Here is a 16,762-nt window from a genome sequence, read left to right as displayed (position 1 = left end):
AGTGCCCCCTAGGGTGCTCGGTTGGTGTCCTGTCATGTCAGGGGGACCAGTGCACTATGAATTCTGGGTCCTCCCACGACCAAAGGGCTTGGATTTGGTCATTTTTTGAAATGGGCGTCCTCAGTTTCCATTATGGCCGAAAACCGGGGACGACCATCTCAACATTTAGGTCGACCATCTCTATGGTCGACCTAAATGTTGAGATTTGGGCATCCCCGACCGTATTATCGAAAAAAAAGACGGATGCCCATCTTGTTTCGATAATATGGGTTTCCCCGCCCCTTCACAGGGGCCATCCTGCGAGGATGCCCTCATGAAAACTTGGGCGCCTCGTTCGATTATGCCCCTCCACGTATTGTTTCTTTCATTGGGATATAAGGGTTTAATTTCTTGTTTGTATAAGGCTATGACAGATATTTCCTATACAATAATCACATAGGTATGGGTGTAAGTAGGAAGCTTTCTTGAGAGAAAGAGCGGGTCTGATCTAGGATAAAGTATAGTAATGCACTTTTAAAATGTTCTATTCCGGACGGAGTCACGTGATGCTATGAGTAGAAGCGTTCTGCAGCAGTTCTGGGACCCTCGTCTACATTTCAACTTACCAATACTATTATATGTTCATCAGCAGCTGGATAGTGGTGAAAACTGCTTTATGGAGAAATATTTGAGTATGTCGCCGGTTGAGATGGCGCATAAAGCTGTTAAAAAAGAAAAAATAAAGACCGGACATACAGAGGCCAAGATGGAGGAGGATCACTCTTTGCAGCCAGTGGCCTCCATGGACACGCAATTGGTACAGCTAACTAAAGCAACTGAGAAAGCGTGGGAGCCAAAGTGGTCGGCATTAGATCAAAAGTTGGATTCCTTTCAGACGCTGCTGAATGGCTTGGGGACTCCTACGGAAGAGCTGGAACCAGGATGTCTGCTTTGGAGGATGACTCCCACGGATATGGGCCTGACATAGCACAGTCAAAAGAGCATATCAAAGAGCAGGAGAGTAAGTTGAAAGATCTTGAGAATTGCTCCAGGAGGAATAATATACGCATTGTTGGGCAATCAGAGAAACTTCCAAACGTGGTTGGAGAGCTGACTTGCTAAGGAATTGGCCCTCACAGATTCTATGGGCCAAGTGGTGGTGGAGAGAGCGCACCGCATTGGACACAGAGTGGAGGACCAAAACAGGTCTCGAGGTGTGGTAGTAAACATTTTGAATTATAGGCATAAACTTCAGATCCTTCACGGATTTAAAATAAAAAGAGAATCACTGAAATATGAAGGGAGTCAAATACTGATTTTCCAGGATTTTTCTCCTGCTGTTCAAGAACTACGCCAATGGTTTCATCCTCTCTGCTCTGCTTTTCTAAACAAGAAAGTTCGTTTTGCATTGCAATATCTGGCACAATTAAGAGTTTTCATTCAAAGAACATGGCAGACTTTTAGGACTGTAACAGAGGCAAAAACAACCCTTTTGGAGAACAGACTAATAGAAGTTGAATGATTTCGCTGTACCTTCATTTAAGGGAAGGTCTGTAAGTCTGATTTTTCCAACAAATATTGTGTGAACATAAATATTCTTTAATGTAAGGAGACGGGGGTCTTTAGCATGTAACATGATTCTAACTCTGGGCTTTCCGGTCGGATGGGATTGGGTCAGTTTAGGGTTTGGGAAGTTAGGAGTTGGGGGGGGGGGAGGGGAAGGGATTTGGTTTAGATTATCAATGGGGAATGAGAAAGGAGGAAATCAATAGCGTAGATGGGGTGGAGAGGCTGGTTCTAAAAATGAGAAGGGGTAAAGAGGGAATGTTTTTTGGAGTAAACGCTACGGGCAAAACGTTTCTTGGGTACATTGGAGGAGGGGAGGGAGGATTATTAGAGGTAGCACTACACAAATGTTTTTCTCTTATACAATATGCCAGCCAGAATAATATCCTGGAATGTCGGGGGCATTAGCTCTCCCATGAAACGTACAAAAATTTTGTCAGCATTAAAACAGCACAAGGCAGATATAGCATGTTTGCAAGAGACATGCTTGACGGATTTGGAACATGCCAAGTTGCAGAGATCGTGGGTGGGGGAGTGCCATGCGGCTGCCTCATAGGGGAGAAAGCGGGGAGTGGCAATCTTATTTAGGAAAGGATTAACATATAAGGCCACATCGATTGCTAAAGGGATGAAGGGGAATTACATAATTAAGTCTAGCTGGATGTTGCCTACAGTATAAGACCGCAAGGTTGCTGGTGATGGGAGACTTTAATTTAGTGTCGGACCCAGCCATTGATTGTTCTAACCCGACCTCCTTGCATTATACTGGGCAAAGGACCAGGGAGTTTGCTATATTCTTAAAATCGCTTAACTTTATTGATGCTTGGAGGGCATTACATCCGGTGAGAGAGATTATACTAATAGGTCCAGGGCGCATGGAACGCAGGCAAGGCTAGATTATGTTTTGGTGGAACGCTTCCTGTTCCCTTTAATTCAAGCAGTGACCATTGGACTGGAAGAAATTTCTGATCACGCTGCGATTTGGGTAGATTTAGTAATGCCTGTGGATAGCATGGGAGGAAGAGGGTGGAGATATCCAGCCTACCTGCATTCAGATTCTCAATTTCAGCAGTACATACATAGCAAATGGATGGAATATAAGGCTAATAATCTAGAACATGCACGGACTCAGCCGATATTATTTTGGTCCGCCTCTAAGGCGGTGTTACGGGGAGACATTATTGCATATTGTAGCCTAAGGAGGAAGCATAGAGCAGCAGGTATATTACATTTAGAAAAGCAATTAGAGAAGGCTAAATGGGTTTATACACAAAGGCCATCACCGGCTACACTGGAAAAAGTAAAGACTACGCAAGTAGCTCTTAACACCTTGTTGCACGAGGTGGAGACTCGGTTGTCCCTTTATTATAAATATAAATTGCACAGATTTGGTAATAGGCCAGGTCGTCTCCTTGCAAGAGTAATTAAAAATTGGGGAGGGTCTAAGACAGTGGCTGCCCAGAGGGACAAAGGATGAGTACTTACATCTGATAGAGGGGACATTGGGCGGATATTTACCGAGTATTTTTCTTCTTTGTACTCAGCAGAAACGGGGTCCCTGGGAGAACAACTGGTGGACTATTTAGACAATTCGGGTTTGCCCAGATTGTCCCCAGAAGGCTTAGATAGTTCAAATGGCCCCTTAACGTTATTAGAGTTACAAAAAGCAGTGACGTCATTAAAACTTTATTCTGCTCCCGGTCCTCATGGACTCACTGGAGAATACTAAAAAGCATTATCTCCAGAGGCTTTGGCCTCATTATTGGAGTACCTTGAGAAGGTGATAGAAGTTGGTGAATTTCCCAGGTATGCAAATAATGCATTAACTCTAATTCCAAAGCCTGGCAAACTGCCGGAGCGGATAGATTCATACAGACCAATATCGCTTTTAAATTAGACATAAAATTATTGGCTAAGGTACTGGCTGAAAGGCTGGCACAATGGTTACCACAGTTAATAGGACCTGAACAGGTGGGATTTGTGAGGCGCCGACAGGCAACGCAAAACGTTCGAAGGTTATTGCTGGCGATGGCCTCTTGCAAAGAAAGGAGTGTCCCGTCTATGGTGGTCAGTCTAGATGCAGAAAAGGCATTCGACCGGGTGAGATGGGATTTCCTGTTTCAGACTATGGCTAGTATGGGAATCCATGGCTGGTTTGTGCAAGTGGTTGACACTCTTTACTGTCATCCTCAAGCTTGTGTGTTTGTTAATGGTATTAGAGAGGAAGAATTTTCTATAGGTAGGGGTACTAGGCAAGATTATCCTCTTTCCCCTTTACTTTTTTGATATCTTTGGAACCCCTGCTTTGCACACTCTTGCTTACAAAAGAGATAGAGGGAGTCACGCTTGTAGGTCAAACTATTAAGGTCCTGGCATATGCTGATGATTTGTTGTTGGTTTTGACAAACCCTTCACGGTCACTGGAGTCGCTTCTTGCATGTATAGGGCGGTTTGGACAAATTTATGGGTTCAAATTAAATTTAACGAAATCTTTTGCTCTTCCTGTGATTCCGGATGGGCAGATAAGTTGGAGGGGTCAGTTTCCCCTTACATAGGCGCAGGGTGAAATTAAATATTTGGGGGTGTATATAACAACAGATTTAGCTAAGCTATATGAGAAAAACATTCAGAGGTTATTAATGGCAACTAAATTGAGATTGCAGGCTTGGGGGCCCTTACCTATTTCTTTGTTGGGCCGTATTGCACTCTTTAATATGATGATTGCCCCTCGGTGGCTATATGTTTTCCAGACCATACCTCTATATCTAAGATGGAAAGATGAAAAACAATTGAACTCCTTAATTCAGGGTTTCCTTTGGAAGGGGAAAATAGGGCGCCTCCCCATATCAACGCTGCATATCCCAGTAGAGTATGGGGGTGGGGGGGTGGGGATGCTTAGCATACGTTTTCTTAATATTGCCAGTGGCATGAGGCATATCAATGACTGGTTTAGATCAACCCAGGACTACACTAACATTGCCTTAGAATTACAGTTGTCTCCGGGGGTACACTTTAGTAATTATTTGCATGTAGCAGAGGTCCCCATACCATATGTGCTGAAGCACTCCTAGATCATGCAATCTGTTAGAGCTACATGGAAATGGATATGTCGTCTACATCATTTCTCCCCGAAGGTCACACCATATTTGTCAATTTGTGATAACATAGCATTTGCACCAGGATGGAAGAAAAAGGGTATTGTGTACCTATTGCAAGTGATCTCTGATGAAGGTCATATAAAAAAACTTTTCAGATTTACAGGCGGAATTTATGTTGCCGCACACAGATGAGTTTCATTATGCTCAATTGCGGCATTATGTGGCATCATTACCTTGGGAGTCATTCAAGATGTTCAAGTAGAACTTTCATCGGCTTTTTCCTTAGAAGATCAACAAAAGGTGCCTCTTTCTTTTCATCATAGGCACATCAAGGACTCGATATCGGAGCTAGACTACTCTAGATTGGAGTCGTTGTGGCGACAAGACCTACAGATAGCAATAACAGCGACACAACTTCAGTCCTACATTCTATCGATCAGACGCAGGACTGCACTGGCTCTTCACTGGGAACAACAGTACAAGTTTGTCCTCTGCCTATATATACCCCCAAAGAGGGCATTCCACATGGGACTCTCTCCTTGGGGGTCGTGTTTGAAATGTGGATCCTGTGGTGCGACATTGGGACATATGCTCTGGTCCTGTGAAGGGGTTTACAGGTTCTGGAACGAGTTGGTGTGCTATACATCTACCTTCTGAAGGATAAGGTGGCATTGTGACCCCACACTTCTCTTTGGACAGCTTAAGCTGAGATGTCCGACTTCTCAAGGCCTTAAATCTTTTCTTCATAAGGCTATTGTTGTGGCTCAACAGGTTATTTTGACACAGTGGCTGACATATCAGTATCCAACATTGCAACAGTGGCGCGCATGTATGATATATTTGTTGCGTATTGAACGAGTAGGAATTGTTGACATGAACTCCAAAGCCGGAGAGGACCTGATATGGACATGTAGCCCTTTCTGGAATACCTTCTCACCTTCAGCTAGGTGAACACCCCCGACATGCCTCCTTGTGATTTGGATGCACTGCAGATGTCTGCAAAACAGGTTTCAAAAATACCGATTTGGACATTTTGAGAATAAATCCGTCCAAATGGTGCTTTATGACAATTTTAGGGCATTTTTCTCTTTTGAAAATGAGCCCCTTGGTCTCCCTTTTATCAATATATGACCACATAGTTAAATGGAATTAGTTGATATGTCTTTTGTTCTTGGGAGACAGTGAATGGAACTGTTGTTTTTTTCTGGTGTTGCTTTTTTCTTTTTTTTACATGTCAAATTATAATTTTTGTAAAGTTCTTAGGACTGGGGGAGATAGAGAGGATGAAGGTAAGGAGTTGTGTGCAGTTTTGCACTTATTTTGATACTCACAATTCCCAGTAACAGTAGTTATGTATGTGTTACTCTACATTTAACCCTGGCAGCGCTATAGAAATGCTAAGTAGTAGTAGTAGTACATTTAACTAACAGAAACCTTTGTAATGAGAATCATAAGTGAAGTAGCCAATGGTTATAATAGTGGGCTGAGAATCAGGGAAGCTAGGGTCTAATCTCACTGACAATAATTGTGATCTTGGCCATTGCCTCAAATAAAAACTTAGACTGTAAGCTTTTTGGAAAAAACCTACTGTACATGAATGTAACTCACCTTGAACTACACTAGAAAGGCATGAGATAAACAAATAAAAAGCACTGTATCCCTCAATGCCACTGTTATAGCAACATAATCCTTTAATGCTTGTGGACAGAGCTATGATGTTGATCAGTCTTGATGGCTTCTATCAATACATGACACTGAGGGTGACTGATGTACTCCTAATGTGAATGCATTCCCAGTGCAGCTCCATGGTCCTTCATGGCTGATACCTCCAGTGCTAACATCCTTGGACAAGATTTCAACAGCATGAAGAGGTTGTCCTTCCATTCTTGGCATCCACAGAGACATCTTAGTATCTTAGTATGACCGGGTCTCTGATGTCTTCTTACTGTTGTAATCAAATTGCCAACTTTTCATTAAGGTGTTTATTTTACAAACTGCAATTTTGGATGTCCAGAAATTGGCATTTAGACAATTTTTTCAAAATCCAGGATATACATTTCCAAATTGCAAATATGAGCATACTGCAAAGGGGCATGCTCTGGGTGTGTTTTGGGTGGATTAGGTTGAAGCAAAAAGTGCTCAGAAAACCTTTGCTGATAATGCGGAGCATCAAACTAAATTAAAACTTGAAAAATGTGTATTCCCCATTTCAGAAGGGGCAGGTATGTTTATGTCCACCATCAGCAATGTCAGGATTTATACCTGCTCACAGGATATCTAGGTTATAGAGCATTCCTTGTTTTGTGCAGTGCTCCATTGGAGGGAAATTGTTTATTAGGCTTGATATATCACTCCTTCTGGCAGGCAGGTCTGAGATGTTTACAATAAAATTAGTTTATAGGGAAAAGAACGCCACTTCACAGATAGAAAAGCTCACAGACATTCAGCAACATTCATACTGTTTAAAAGGGTTCGTCAGCAGGTTAGTTGTTCAGGTTGAGGGCTGGATTCAAAAAGCTAATTGAAAGTAATGAGTTTTTAATAAACCTTTAAATTTTTGGAAAGATTGTTCAGTCTGAATACAGGGACTCAAATCATTCCACAGCTTTGGGGCTAAGGCAGAATGTTATGCAGACTCTTAACATGCTTTCTTCATGCCTGGAAGAACAAATCAATGGGAATCAAGAGTGCCGAGACCTGAAAGAGGTATAAGGTATGGTGAGAGCTGATAAGAAAGATGGTATACCCAAGTAATAGGCCTAATGAGTCTAATATAGTATTTTGAAATGAATGCAATACGGAACTGGGTGCCAATATAGTTGGATGAACAGAAGAGAGACGTGATCATACTTCACCCTACAGAGGAGTCTGGCTGCCATATTATGCAATGTTTGAAGGCATTTCATAAGGTGTTCAGTTATTCCCATGAAGACAACACTGCAGTAGTCTAGGCGGGAGACCAAGAATGCATGAAGAAATGTCTGGAGCTTCAATGATTCAAGAAAACTGCATAGGTAGCGTAACTTTTGTAGGATGGAGAAGCCATTTCTAACCAAATTAGAATTGAAGAGCAAGAGTGCCAGAAAGAAAGAAAAGACACTTTACGTAGAACATTACATAAGAATGGGACCAACCAGATTCCACCTTTGTATATTTCTGCTGTTCCAAATAAATACATGTGGTAGGAGCATCCATTTTACAAGCGTCAAATCTAAAATATGAACAGGATCAACACAACACTACACAAGTTGATCTTTTATTGCAAACTACTATAATGCTGAAGGGGAAATATGGTGTATCAAATAACAAATGGAAATGGAAATCTTCTGGCAGGTAATACTGATGCTATCTTCCAGCTGGGCCCAGATATCTCAGATACAAATCATAAAGGTCTGTTTCAGACATTATCTTGGTGCACTGCTTGGAGTTTCTAAAGTTACTGAAAGTTCATTTTCTCTCAGACATAAGCCAGGAAACTAGCTGTGACAAAGTCAAAACAACTTGATGGTAAAATCCCAATCAATGCCACTTGATGGAAGGGGGATGGGATTTGATATACTACCTTTCTGTGGTTACAATCAAATCGGTTTATATATTACTAGCCGTTAAGCCCGTTAAAACGGGCGAGTATTGGTATGTTCTATTTTGATGTCTAACTCCCTCCCTCCCAGCTCCAAGGCCCCATTCCCTCCCCCCTCCCAGCTGCAAGGCCCCCCGCCCTCCCTCCTTCCCTGCCAGCTCCAAGGCCCTCTGTCCCTCCCTTCCAGCTCCAAGGCCCCCTCCTCCCAGCTCCAAGGCTCCCCTCCCCTCCCAGCTCCAAGGCCCCCCACCCTCCTTCCCAAGGCCCCATTCCCTCCCAGCTCAAAGGGCCCCCTCCGTTCCTCCCTCCCAGCCAGCTCCAAAGCCCCCCTCTGTCCAACCCTCCCAGCTCCAAGGCCCCCCTCCTTCTGACCTCCCATGTCCAGCATCCTCCCTCCTTCCCTGCCAGCTCCAAGGCCCTCTGTCCCTCCCTCCCAATTCCAAGGCCCCCTCCCCCTCCAAGGCCCCCCCTCCCTCCCAGCTCCAAGGCCCCCCCTCCATCCCTCCCTCCCAGCCAGCTCCAAGGCCCCCCTCCCTCCCAGCTCCAAGTCTCCCCTCCGTCCATCCCTTCCAGCTCCAAGGCCCCCCTCCTTCTGAGACCTCCCATGTCCAGCATTTCTCCTGCCCTCCCCTCCCCCCCCGGGGTCACCGCCGCCCCCCCTCCACCCGGGCCGGGCCCTCTCCTCTCCATTAAATGTACAGTGCCTCACCTCCGAAACCGCAGCAGGCAGATCGCCTCCCATCGGCCTTCCTTCCCTGCCTGTGTCCTGCCCTCGTGTGACGTAACGTCGGCAAGGGCGCGACACAGGCAGGGAAGGAAGGCTGACGGGAGCTGATCTGCCTGCTGCGGTTTCGGCGCTGTAAGTTCAATGGAGAAGAGAGGGCCTGGCCCGGGTGGAAGGGGGCTGGCGGCGACCTCGGGGGGGGGGGGGGGGGCGGTAGCAGCGACCTGGGGGGGGGGGCGGTACCTCGGTGGTTCCCTCCCTCCCCTTCCGTGTGGTGCACTCCTCAGCGCAGATTCCCTCTCTGTTCCATCATCACGTCTTGACGCGGGGGCGGGACAGAGAGTGAGTTGGTCACTTGCCATTCATATATTTGATATGTTTGATATAAAGGTACTTATTTTGTACTTGGGGTAATGGAAGGTTAAGTGACTTACCCAGAGTCACAAGGAGCTGCAGTGTGAATCAAACCTGATCCCCCTGGGTCTCAGGCTGCTGCACTAACCATCAGACTACTCCTCCTTTGGCACTGATACCTGTGTAGGTCATGGCCATGGTAAATATGAAAGAAAAACATACCACAAAATCTAAGGATGCCTGAAGAGAGGGAAGAGCAAGACGATTTTTTCTGAGATGGAAATTCAATGAAAAATGAGGAAAATATTTCCAGTGCATGAATTTCATAGGGATGTGTCCACATGGCTTCACAGAGAGAGAGAAACTGAGGTGGCACCATATGCCTACAGCTTTGAAACTGATGCACATGCTTGGTGGGCTGCTCTGGAATGGTTTCCATTGTTAGCAACCTCTCCCCATCCATTTGATGTCCAGTTTGATATCATTCACTTGTAAGGATGATGCCCTCCTTGTCCTTGGGAAACCAGAGGTATCCCCTACAATGTTATTCTCACTTGATGCAGAGAACATTTTTGTCAGATGAACTGGAGGTTTTTTTGGAGAAAAGTAGGGGGTTTGGATCAAATATGTTAATTCACTCTTTTCTTTGCACACTTTAAACTAATTACTTCATTAAATTCTAAAGTGCTACAGTTTAGTTTTGTTTGAAAATGATCTTGGAGAATATTTATTATATAACTTACAAACACATTTTGTTATGCAGAAGACCAATATCTTCACTTTTGTTTTTGCAGTGGTCCTATGACATCTAAGTGATTTCTATTTCAATTAACTTCAGTAATAAATATATTTTAAAAAATTGACGTATACATGTCATAAAGGATGTGCATGTTGCATTATAACAAACATGCAACTGAAAATGTTTATGATTGGCATTCTTGCAGTAAAAACCTCACAAAATTCTACTAATAGCAATCAACTACAGACACCTAATCAATCAGTACAACTAGGTGGGACAAATGATTTAAGTTCTTACTGAAAATGATTTACTTGGAGGGGCATAATTGAAAGGGATGCCCAAGTTTTTCTGAGGACGTCCTCGCAGGACGTCTCGTGAATGGGCGGGGAAACCCGTATTATCGAAACAAGATGAACGTCCATGTTTCATTTCAATAATACGGTTGGGGACGCCAAAATCTGGAAATTTAGGTCGACCTTAGAGATGGACGCCCTTCTTTTTTCCATTATGGGTCGAGCACGCCCATGTGTTAGGCAAGTACAAGACCCGCCTTCGCTACACTTCCGACACGCCCCCAGGAACTTTGGTTGTCCCCACGACGGAAAGCAGTTGGGGACGCCCAAAATCGGCTTTTGATTATGCCGATTTGGGCGAACCTGGGTGAAGGATGCTCATCTCCCGATTTGTGTCGAAAGATGGGCATCCTTCTGTTTCGAAAATAAGCCTGTTGGTATTATTATTCTTAACTTCAATTATCCTTAATCATGTCCAAACGGTAAACAGACTACAAGTGTCCAGTCCATTGGTCACCACCAATTCATAAAGTTTTAAATGCAATAAAAAATAGACTGTGTACAGTAAAACTTTTACCCATACTTTGACACATTTTCTAGGCTGATTGAACATTTCCAGATTGCTCCAGTTATAGCTGCTAACAGTTCTTTGTTATTAGACTTCTTGAGGAGTTCAGCCAAAGGTTTTAGGCCTCCATACTGCCGAACCAGATCACGTATTTCATCATCTTCTGCACACTAGATAATAAATCAAATCATAAAAAAATTACATGAAAATATGGTGGTAAAAATGATGAAACAAAACATATAAAACTATTTATCTGAAGAGATTTTTATTATAGGTTGTGAGACAACTGACCTGTTTACCTAAATGTAGTTAAGAGATCAATTTTCTACTTTACATACATACATACATACATAAGTACATAAGTATTGCCATTCTGGGACAGACCAAAGGTCCATCAAACCCAGCATCCTGTTTCCAACAGTGGCCAATCCAGGTCACAAATACCTGGCAAGATCCCCAAAAAAGTACAAAACATTTTATGCTGCTTAATCCAGAAATAGTGGATTTTCCCCAAGTCCAATTTAATAATGGTCTATGGACTTTTCCTTTAGGAAGCCATTCAAACCTTTTTAAAACTCTGCTAAGCTAACTGCCTTTACCACAATTTCTGGCAACGAATTCCAGAGTTGAATTACAAATTGAGTGAAGAAAAATTTTCTCTGATTCATTTTAAATGTACTACTTTGTAGCTTCATTACATGCCCCTAGTCGTAGTATTTTTGAAAAGCGTAAACAGACGCTTCACTTCTATCCGTTCCACTCCACTCATTATTTTATAGACTTCTATCATGTCTCCCCTCAGCTGTCTTTTCTCCAAGCTGAAGAGCCCCAGCCACTTTAGCCTTTCCTCATAGGGAAGTCGTCCCATCCCCTTTATCATTTTCGTCGCCCTTCTCTGCACCTTTTCTAATTCCACTATATCTTTTTTGAGATGCGGTGACCAGAATTGAACGCAATATTCGAGGTGCGGTCGCACCACGGAGCGATACAAAGGCATTATAATATCCTCATTTTTGTTTTCCATTCCTTTCCTAATAATACCTAACATTCTATTTGCTTTCTTTGCTGCAGCAGCACACTGAGCAGAAGGTTTCAAGGTATCATCAATGAAGACACCTAGATCCCTTTCTTGGTCGATGACTCCTAACGTGAAACCTTGCGTGATGTAGCTATAATTCAGGTTCCTCTTTCCCACTTGCATCACTTTGCACTTGCTCACATTAAACGTCATCTGCTATTTAGACACCCAGTCTTCCAGTCTCTTAAGTTCCTCTTGTAATTTTTCACAATCCTCCCATGATTTAACTACTTTGAATAATTTTGTGTTGTCAGCAAATTTAATTACCTCACTAGTTACTCCCATCTCTAGGTCATTTATAAATATGTTAAAAAGCAGTGGTCCCAGCACAGACCCCTGGGGAACCCCACTAACTACCCTTCTCCATTGAGAATACTGACCATTTAACCAGTTTTTAATCCAGAATAGGACACTACCTCCTATCCCATGACTCTCCAATTTCCTCTGGAGTCTTTCATGAGGTACTTTCTGAAACACCTTCTGAAAATCCAGATACACATTATCAACCGTCTCACCTTTATCTGAGAGTTAGGAGCCTAAATCGGTGTTTTCAAAAACTCACTGGGCTTCTAAATTTAGACAACTAATTTCGTTAGGAGCCTAGATTGATTAAAAACTTATATTTATGGTCCTAAAACTGGGCAGCTATAAAGGCAGCTTTAGAGAGGGGAAAAATGTTATGCTGGCAATTCTATAAATTGGTGCCTACATTTAGGCACCCTGATGCAGAAAGGTTCACACGAATTCCATTATTGAATCCTAGTGCAAATGGGTATTGGCATGCCAGAATGTATGTGCGCAAACATGGCAGGTGTAAATGGTCGTGCATAAATATGGCAAGTTATGGGCGCCTCTTTTAGTATTCTATAAGGTGTGCGCATCAGTGGGAGATGCAACCATGTCTGATTCAGCCTTCACCATGTGTTACACCCTCCTTGCAAAAGTACACCAATGCCACTTATGTATGCCCCTATAGATTAGTGCTTAGGGCAAGTATGTGTATAAGCGACAAGGTGCCATTCAGGTGCACGTTATGCCTAACCACTGGTGCACAGTTATAGAATTGTTTTTCACATGTTTGGCACAGATTTTCAGTCCAAACTAACTTAGGGACCCTTTTACTAAGCCGTGTAAGTGTCTACGTGTGACCAATGCATGCCAAAATGGAGGTACCACCCGGCTACCACATGGCTCTTGTGGTAATTTCATTTTTGGTGCACGTTCTGATACGTGTGTCCAAAAAATATATTCAGATGAATGTATCGGAACGCGCGTCAAGTAGCATTTGATGTGATTAGATTATTACAGCCTGGTTATCGCATGAGACCTTACTGCTAGGTCAATGGCTGGCAGTAAGGTCTCAGACCCCAAAATGGACACATGGCAATTTCACCTTTGCCGCATGTCCATTTTCGGCAAAAATTTTTAAAAAAGGCCATTTTTTACAGGTGCACTGAAAAATGATTCTGCGTGCACCCAAAACACGCGTCTACACTACCGCAGGCCAGTTTTCACCGCGCTTTTGTAAAGGGCCCCGTAGGCTCTGTGAAGTCCCTTTTTTGCACACAGGACATTTCATATTTCTCAGTATTTTATAAGAGGCTCTGATGAATATGGAGCCTTTTGTAAGACAGGTATAATGACGAATTGACTTTGTAAAAATATAAATGGAAAAATACAACAGCATCACGCAACAACTTTCAGGCATAAGTGCCAGAACTTATATATGGAAGTAGCTATTCCACGTATAAATACCAGCACTTATATCTATAGTGCCATTATTTCAAAAACACACATATATATCTAAGTGAGGCCACAATTTTTTTATTTTTTTAACTTTCAGGACAAAAATAAAAGTGAGGGGAGGGGGCGGTTTAAGGAAAATTAGTATCTTAATCTCTTTTGTATAAAGCCCTGGCCAAACAAACACTTTTATAAAACCTATGACTGCCTCAGAGTTAGTGCAAAAGTTGACATGGAAATTGTTTAATATAGATAAATAGAGTGGAGATGGCCAAAAAAGAGGAGGCGTGATCATGAGTACAAATGAAGACATCTTTATTAGCTGACCCAACATGACCAAGTTTTAGCACAATGCTGGCGTCAGGGGTCCTCTTGAACAAAATAATAAATCAACATAAATAGATAAATATAAAAATAAGAAAAGAATGTGTGTGTAAAAAACCACATATATATAAAAACAATGCATATATAAGAATCTTAAACATGAATTAAACCCAGGGAATGTAAAAAAAAATACAACCATGTACAGGCAAATAATAGAAACACATTAGTGAATGAATAAACTCTGATAAAATCAAATTAAAAGGCACAATTATAAATTGCTAGGAGCATACCACAGCTAAACAATGGTTATGACATTGACGAGATACAGATTGATGCATAACAACTAATAAATAATTTGTATGATAAAACCAGACTGTATAAAACATGAAAGATCACAATGATTGACTGCCTTAAAACGGTGGGAGGGTGTCACAGCTAAACAATAATAAGATTAAACAAAAATGAATATATCAATAAAATGCAAGTTAATGTAAAACATAAAGAGTATAACACTCATACTTTTTCTGTCAGAAATGGATTTCATTGCAGCAAAATATGATGCAGAAAAGGCCTTAAAGCTAAAAAGAAATTAAAACTGAAATTAAAAAGCAATAAATAAATGATAATAAAGCAGCTAAAAAGTTGGAAAACTGAAAACAAAAAGATGAACAGTTCAGAATGAAAAGCTGAGTGGATGTAGAAATATATGTATATGTGATAACCGTGTGCGATACTAAGTACATAAAAAACATATAGGACAAGATGTTGATAATATATAAAAGGTGGTTAAAACTAATTTGACTCATTGCAGTGCAGTACTTAGGTGCTTAAAAGGCATTAGAATAATGTGATCCTGAGACATTCCCAATATACATAAACCATGGCAAGTAAAAGTACAGTGACCTTTGAAATTTTCTAGAAATAAAAAACAAATATGCCCAGAGGTGCCTAACAGATTAACAAAAAGTTTATGTAGCAACCCTGAACGTCAACTTTGCGAGCGGTGATGCGGTATAATATTAAAATCACACCATATAATGTTAAATAAGAAAATCAGAAACAGAAAAAAAGCAACACTGGGCTTCCAGGATTGAGATAATCAATGTCCTCCTTTATTGAGTGATGACCTGACATGGGCCGTGTTTCGGCGCACAAGCGCCTGCCTCAGGGGTCAGAAAATCCTGTTTGAGACTTTCTCAGAGATGTATGTGTAACCAAATAAGCGGGATACAATATCTCTGATATGGGTAGTATTTAGTATTTCTTGACTCAAAAAACGCTGTCAGTACTGGAATGAAACACGGCCCGTGTCGGGTCATCACTCAATAAAGGAGGACATTGATTATCCCAATCCTGGAAGCCCAGTGTTGCTTTCTGTTTCTGTATTATTTTGCATGCTGTCTTACCCTCTCTTTTGTGATTGTACATAAATAAGAAAATCACACACTTTTTTAAAAAAGGAAAAAGACAATCACAGAATTATGTAAAAGAATTGTTTCCATTTGTCAACATGAAATATAGAGTGCAGCATAAATTTATAGTTCCAAAAAATGCCATGCAAGAGGCTCAGTGTTAAAGTGGGACAAGCCTATTCTCATTTGATGAAGCTGTTTAAAAACATAAATACAGCAGGGTAGCCAACAACTACAGTATATAAACTCTGTTTAAAACTATTTACCCAACATATAGTCATTGATAAAAAAAAGCTGCAAACCTTTTAGAAGCAATGAGGTACCGATCAGTGCTGCTCTCACAAACAGAGTGAAAGTAAGATCTGCCCCTCATCCTCCAATGGCATTTAAATGGAAAAGTGGTGCGAAAACATAGCAATAAAAGAGTAAACTATTAGCGGTGCTCTATAAAACTGGAAGCAATAAAGAATAAGTAATTTTAACAAAAAAAACACAGTACTGACATAGGTGAATGAAACAGCACAGAGAAAGGGAGGAGGAGAACAAAAGGAAAAAACAAGATAAAGAAGGAGTGCATAATCTGAAAAATATGTACATCAATGAGTGAACCTAAATGAAAGACTGGAAATGGGGAGGGGGAGGTGGGACAATTGGCGAGGGAAAAAGGGGGAGAGGGGGAGGGAAGAAGGAAAGAGGAACAGAGGGAAGGGGTGGAAAGGGGAGGGGAGGGCGGGGGAATCCGAGGACAAGGAAAAGGAGGTTGCCATAGAGGGATAGGAAGGAAGAACAAGAACCTGAAAAAAGGATATTAATAAAACCATAGAAAAGCACAGATTTAATCCTTTCGGTATAAAAGTATCAAGACAGAAAATAAACCTTGCTTCTTCTGTTAGTAATAATTGATCAGTGCCACCTCTTCTTTTCCTTATGCTAAGTTTCTTCATAACAAAGAATCTTAACATGTCAAAGGTATGGCCTTTTCATGACAATGTTCAACCAGTGGTGCTGATCTTATAGCCCTACTAATGTAGCTCTTATTATCAATCATCCTGGTCTTCACTTGTCTCTTAGTTTTACTGACATAACAAATGACATGGGCAAATCATGATATGACATGAGAAGTATTACAATTTGATTAAGGTTTGATATGAAACATCTGTTTTGTTGTTGGATGTTCGAACACCATAATGGAAATACAATGCAATTACCACAGCTATACCTCAACTCTTTCTTCTGTTAGTTCAGGGAGGAATGATGGTACCAACCTTTCCTTAAGATTTGTCCTTTGAGTATACTACAGTAAT

At 41.7% G+C, this 16,762-nt stretch overlaps 1 protein-coding gene across 1 annotated transcript in view; it reads right to left on the bottom strand.

Moving 5' to 3' along the window:
* Positions 1-16,762, bottom strand: part of ARMC4 (armadillo repeat containing 4) — a 445,023-nt gene that overhangs the window by 109,763 nt on the left and 318,498 nt on the right. Inside the window, 1 exon segment of the mRNA XM_030199274.1 lies at positions 10,917-11,071. Coding sequence (XP_030055134.1) covers positions 10,917-11,071 — 155 coding nt within the window.

Source organism: Microcaecilia unicolor, chromosome 1 (assembly GCF_901765095.1).
Source record: "Microcaecilia unicolor chromosome 1, aMicUni1.1, whole genome shotgun sequence".
NCBI classification, from domain to species: Eukaryota; Metazoa; Chordata; class Amphibia; order Gymnophiona; family Siphonopidae; genus Microcaecilia; species Microcaecilia unicolor.
Note: the sequence above shows the minus strand (reverse complement) of the source record. Positions and strands in the feature narration are given on the sequence as shown.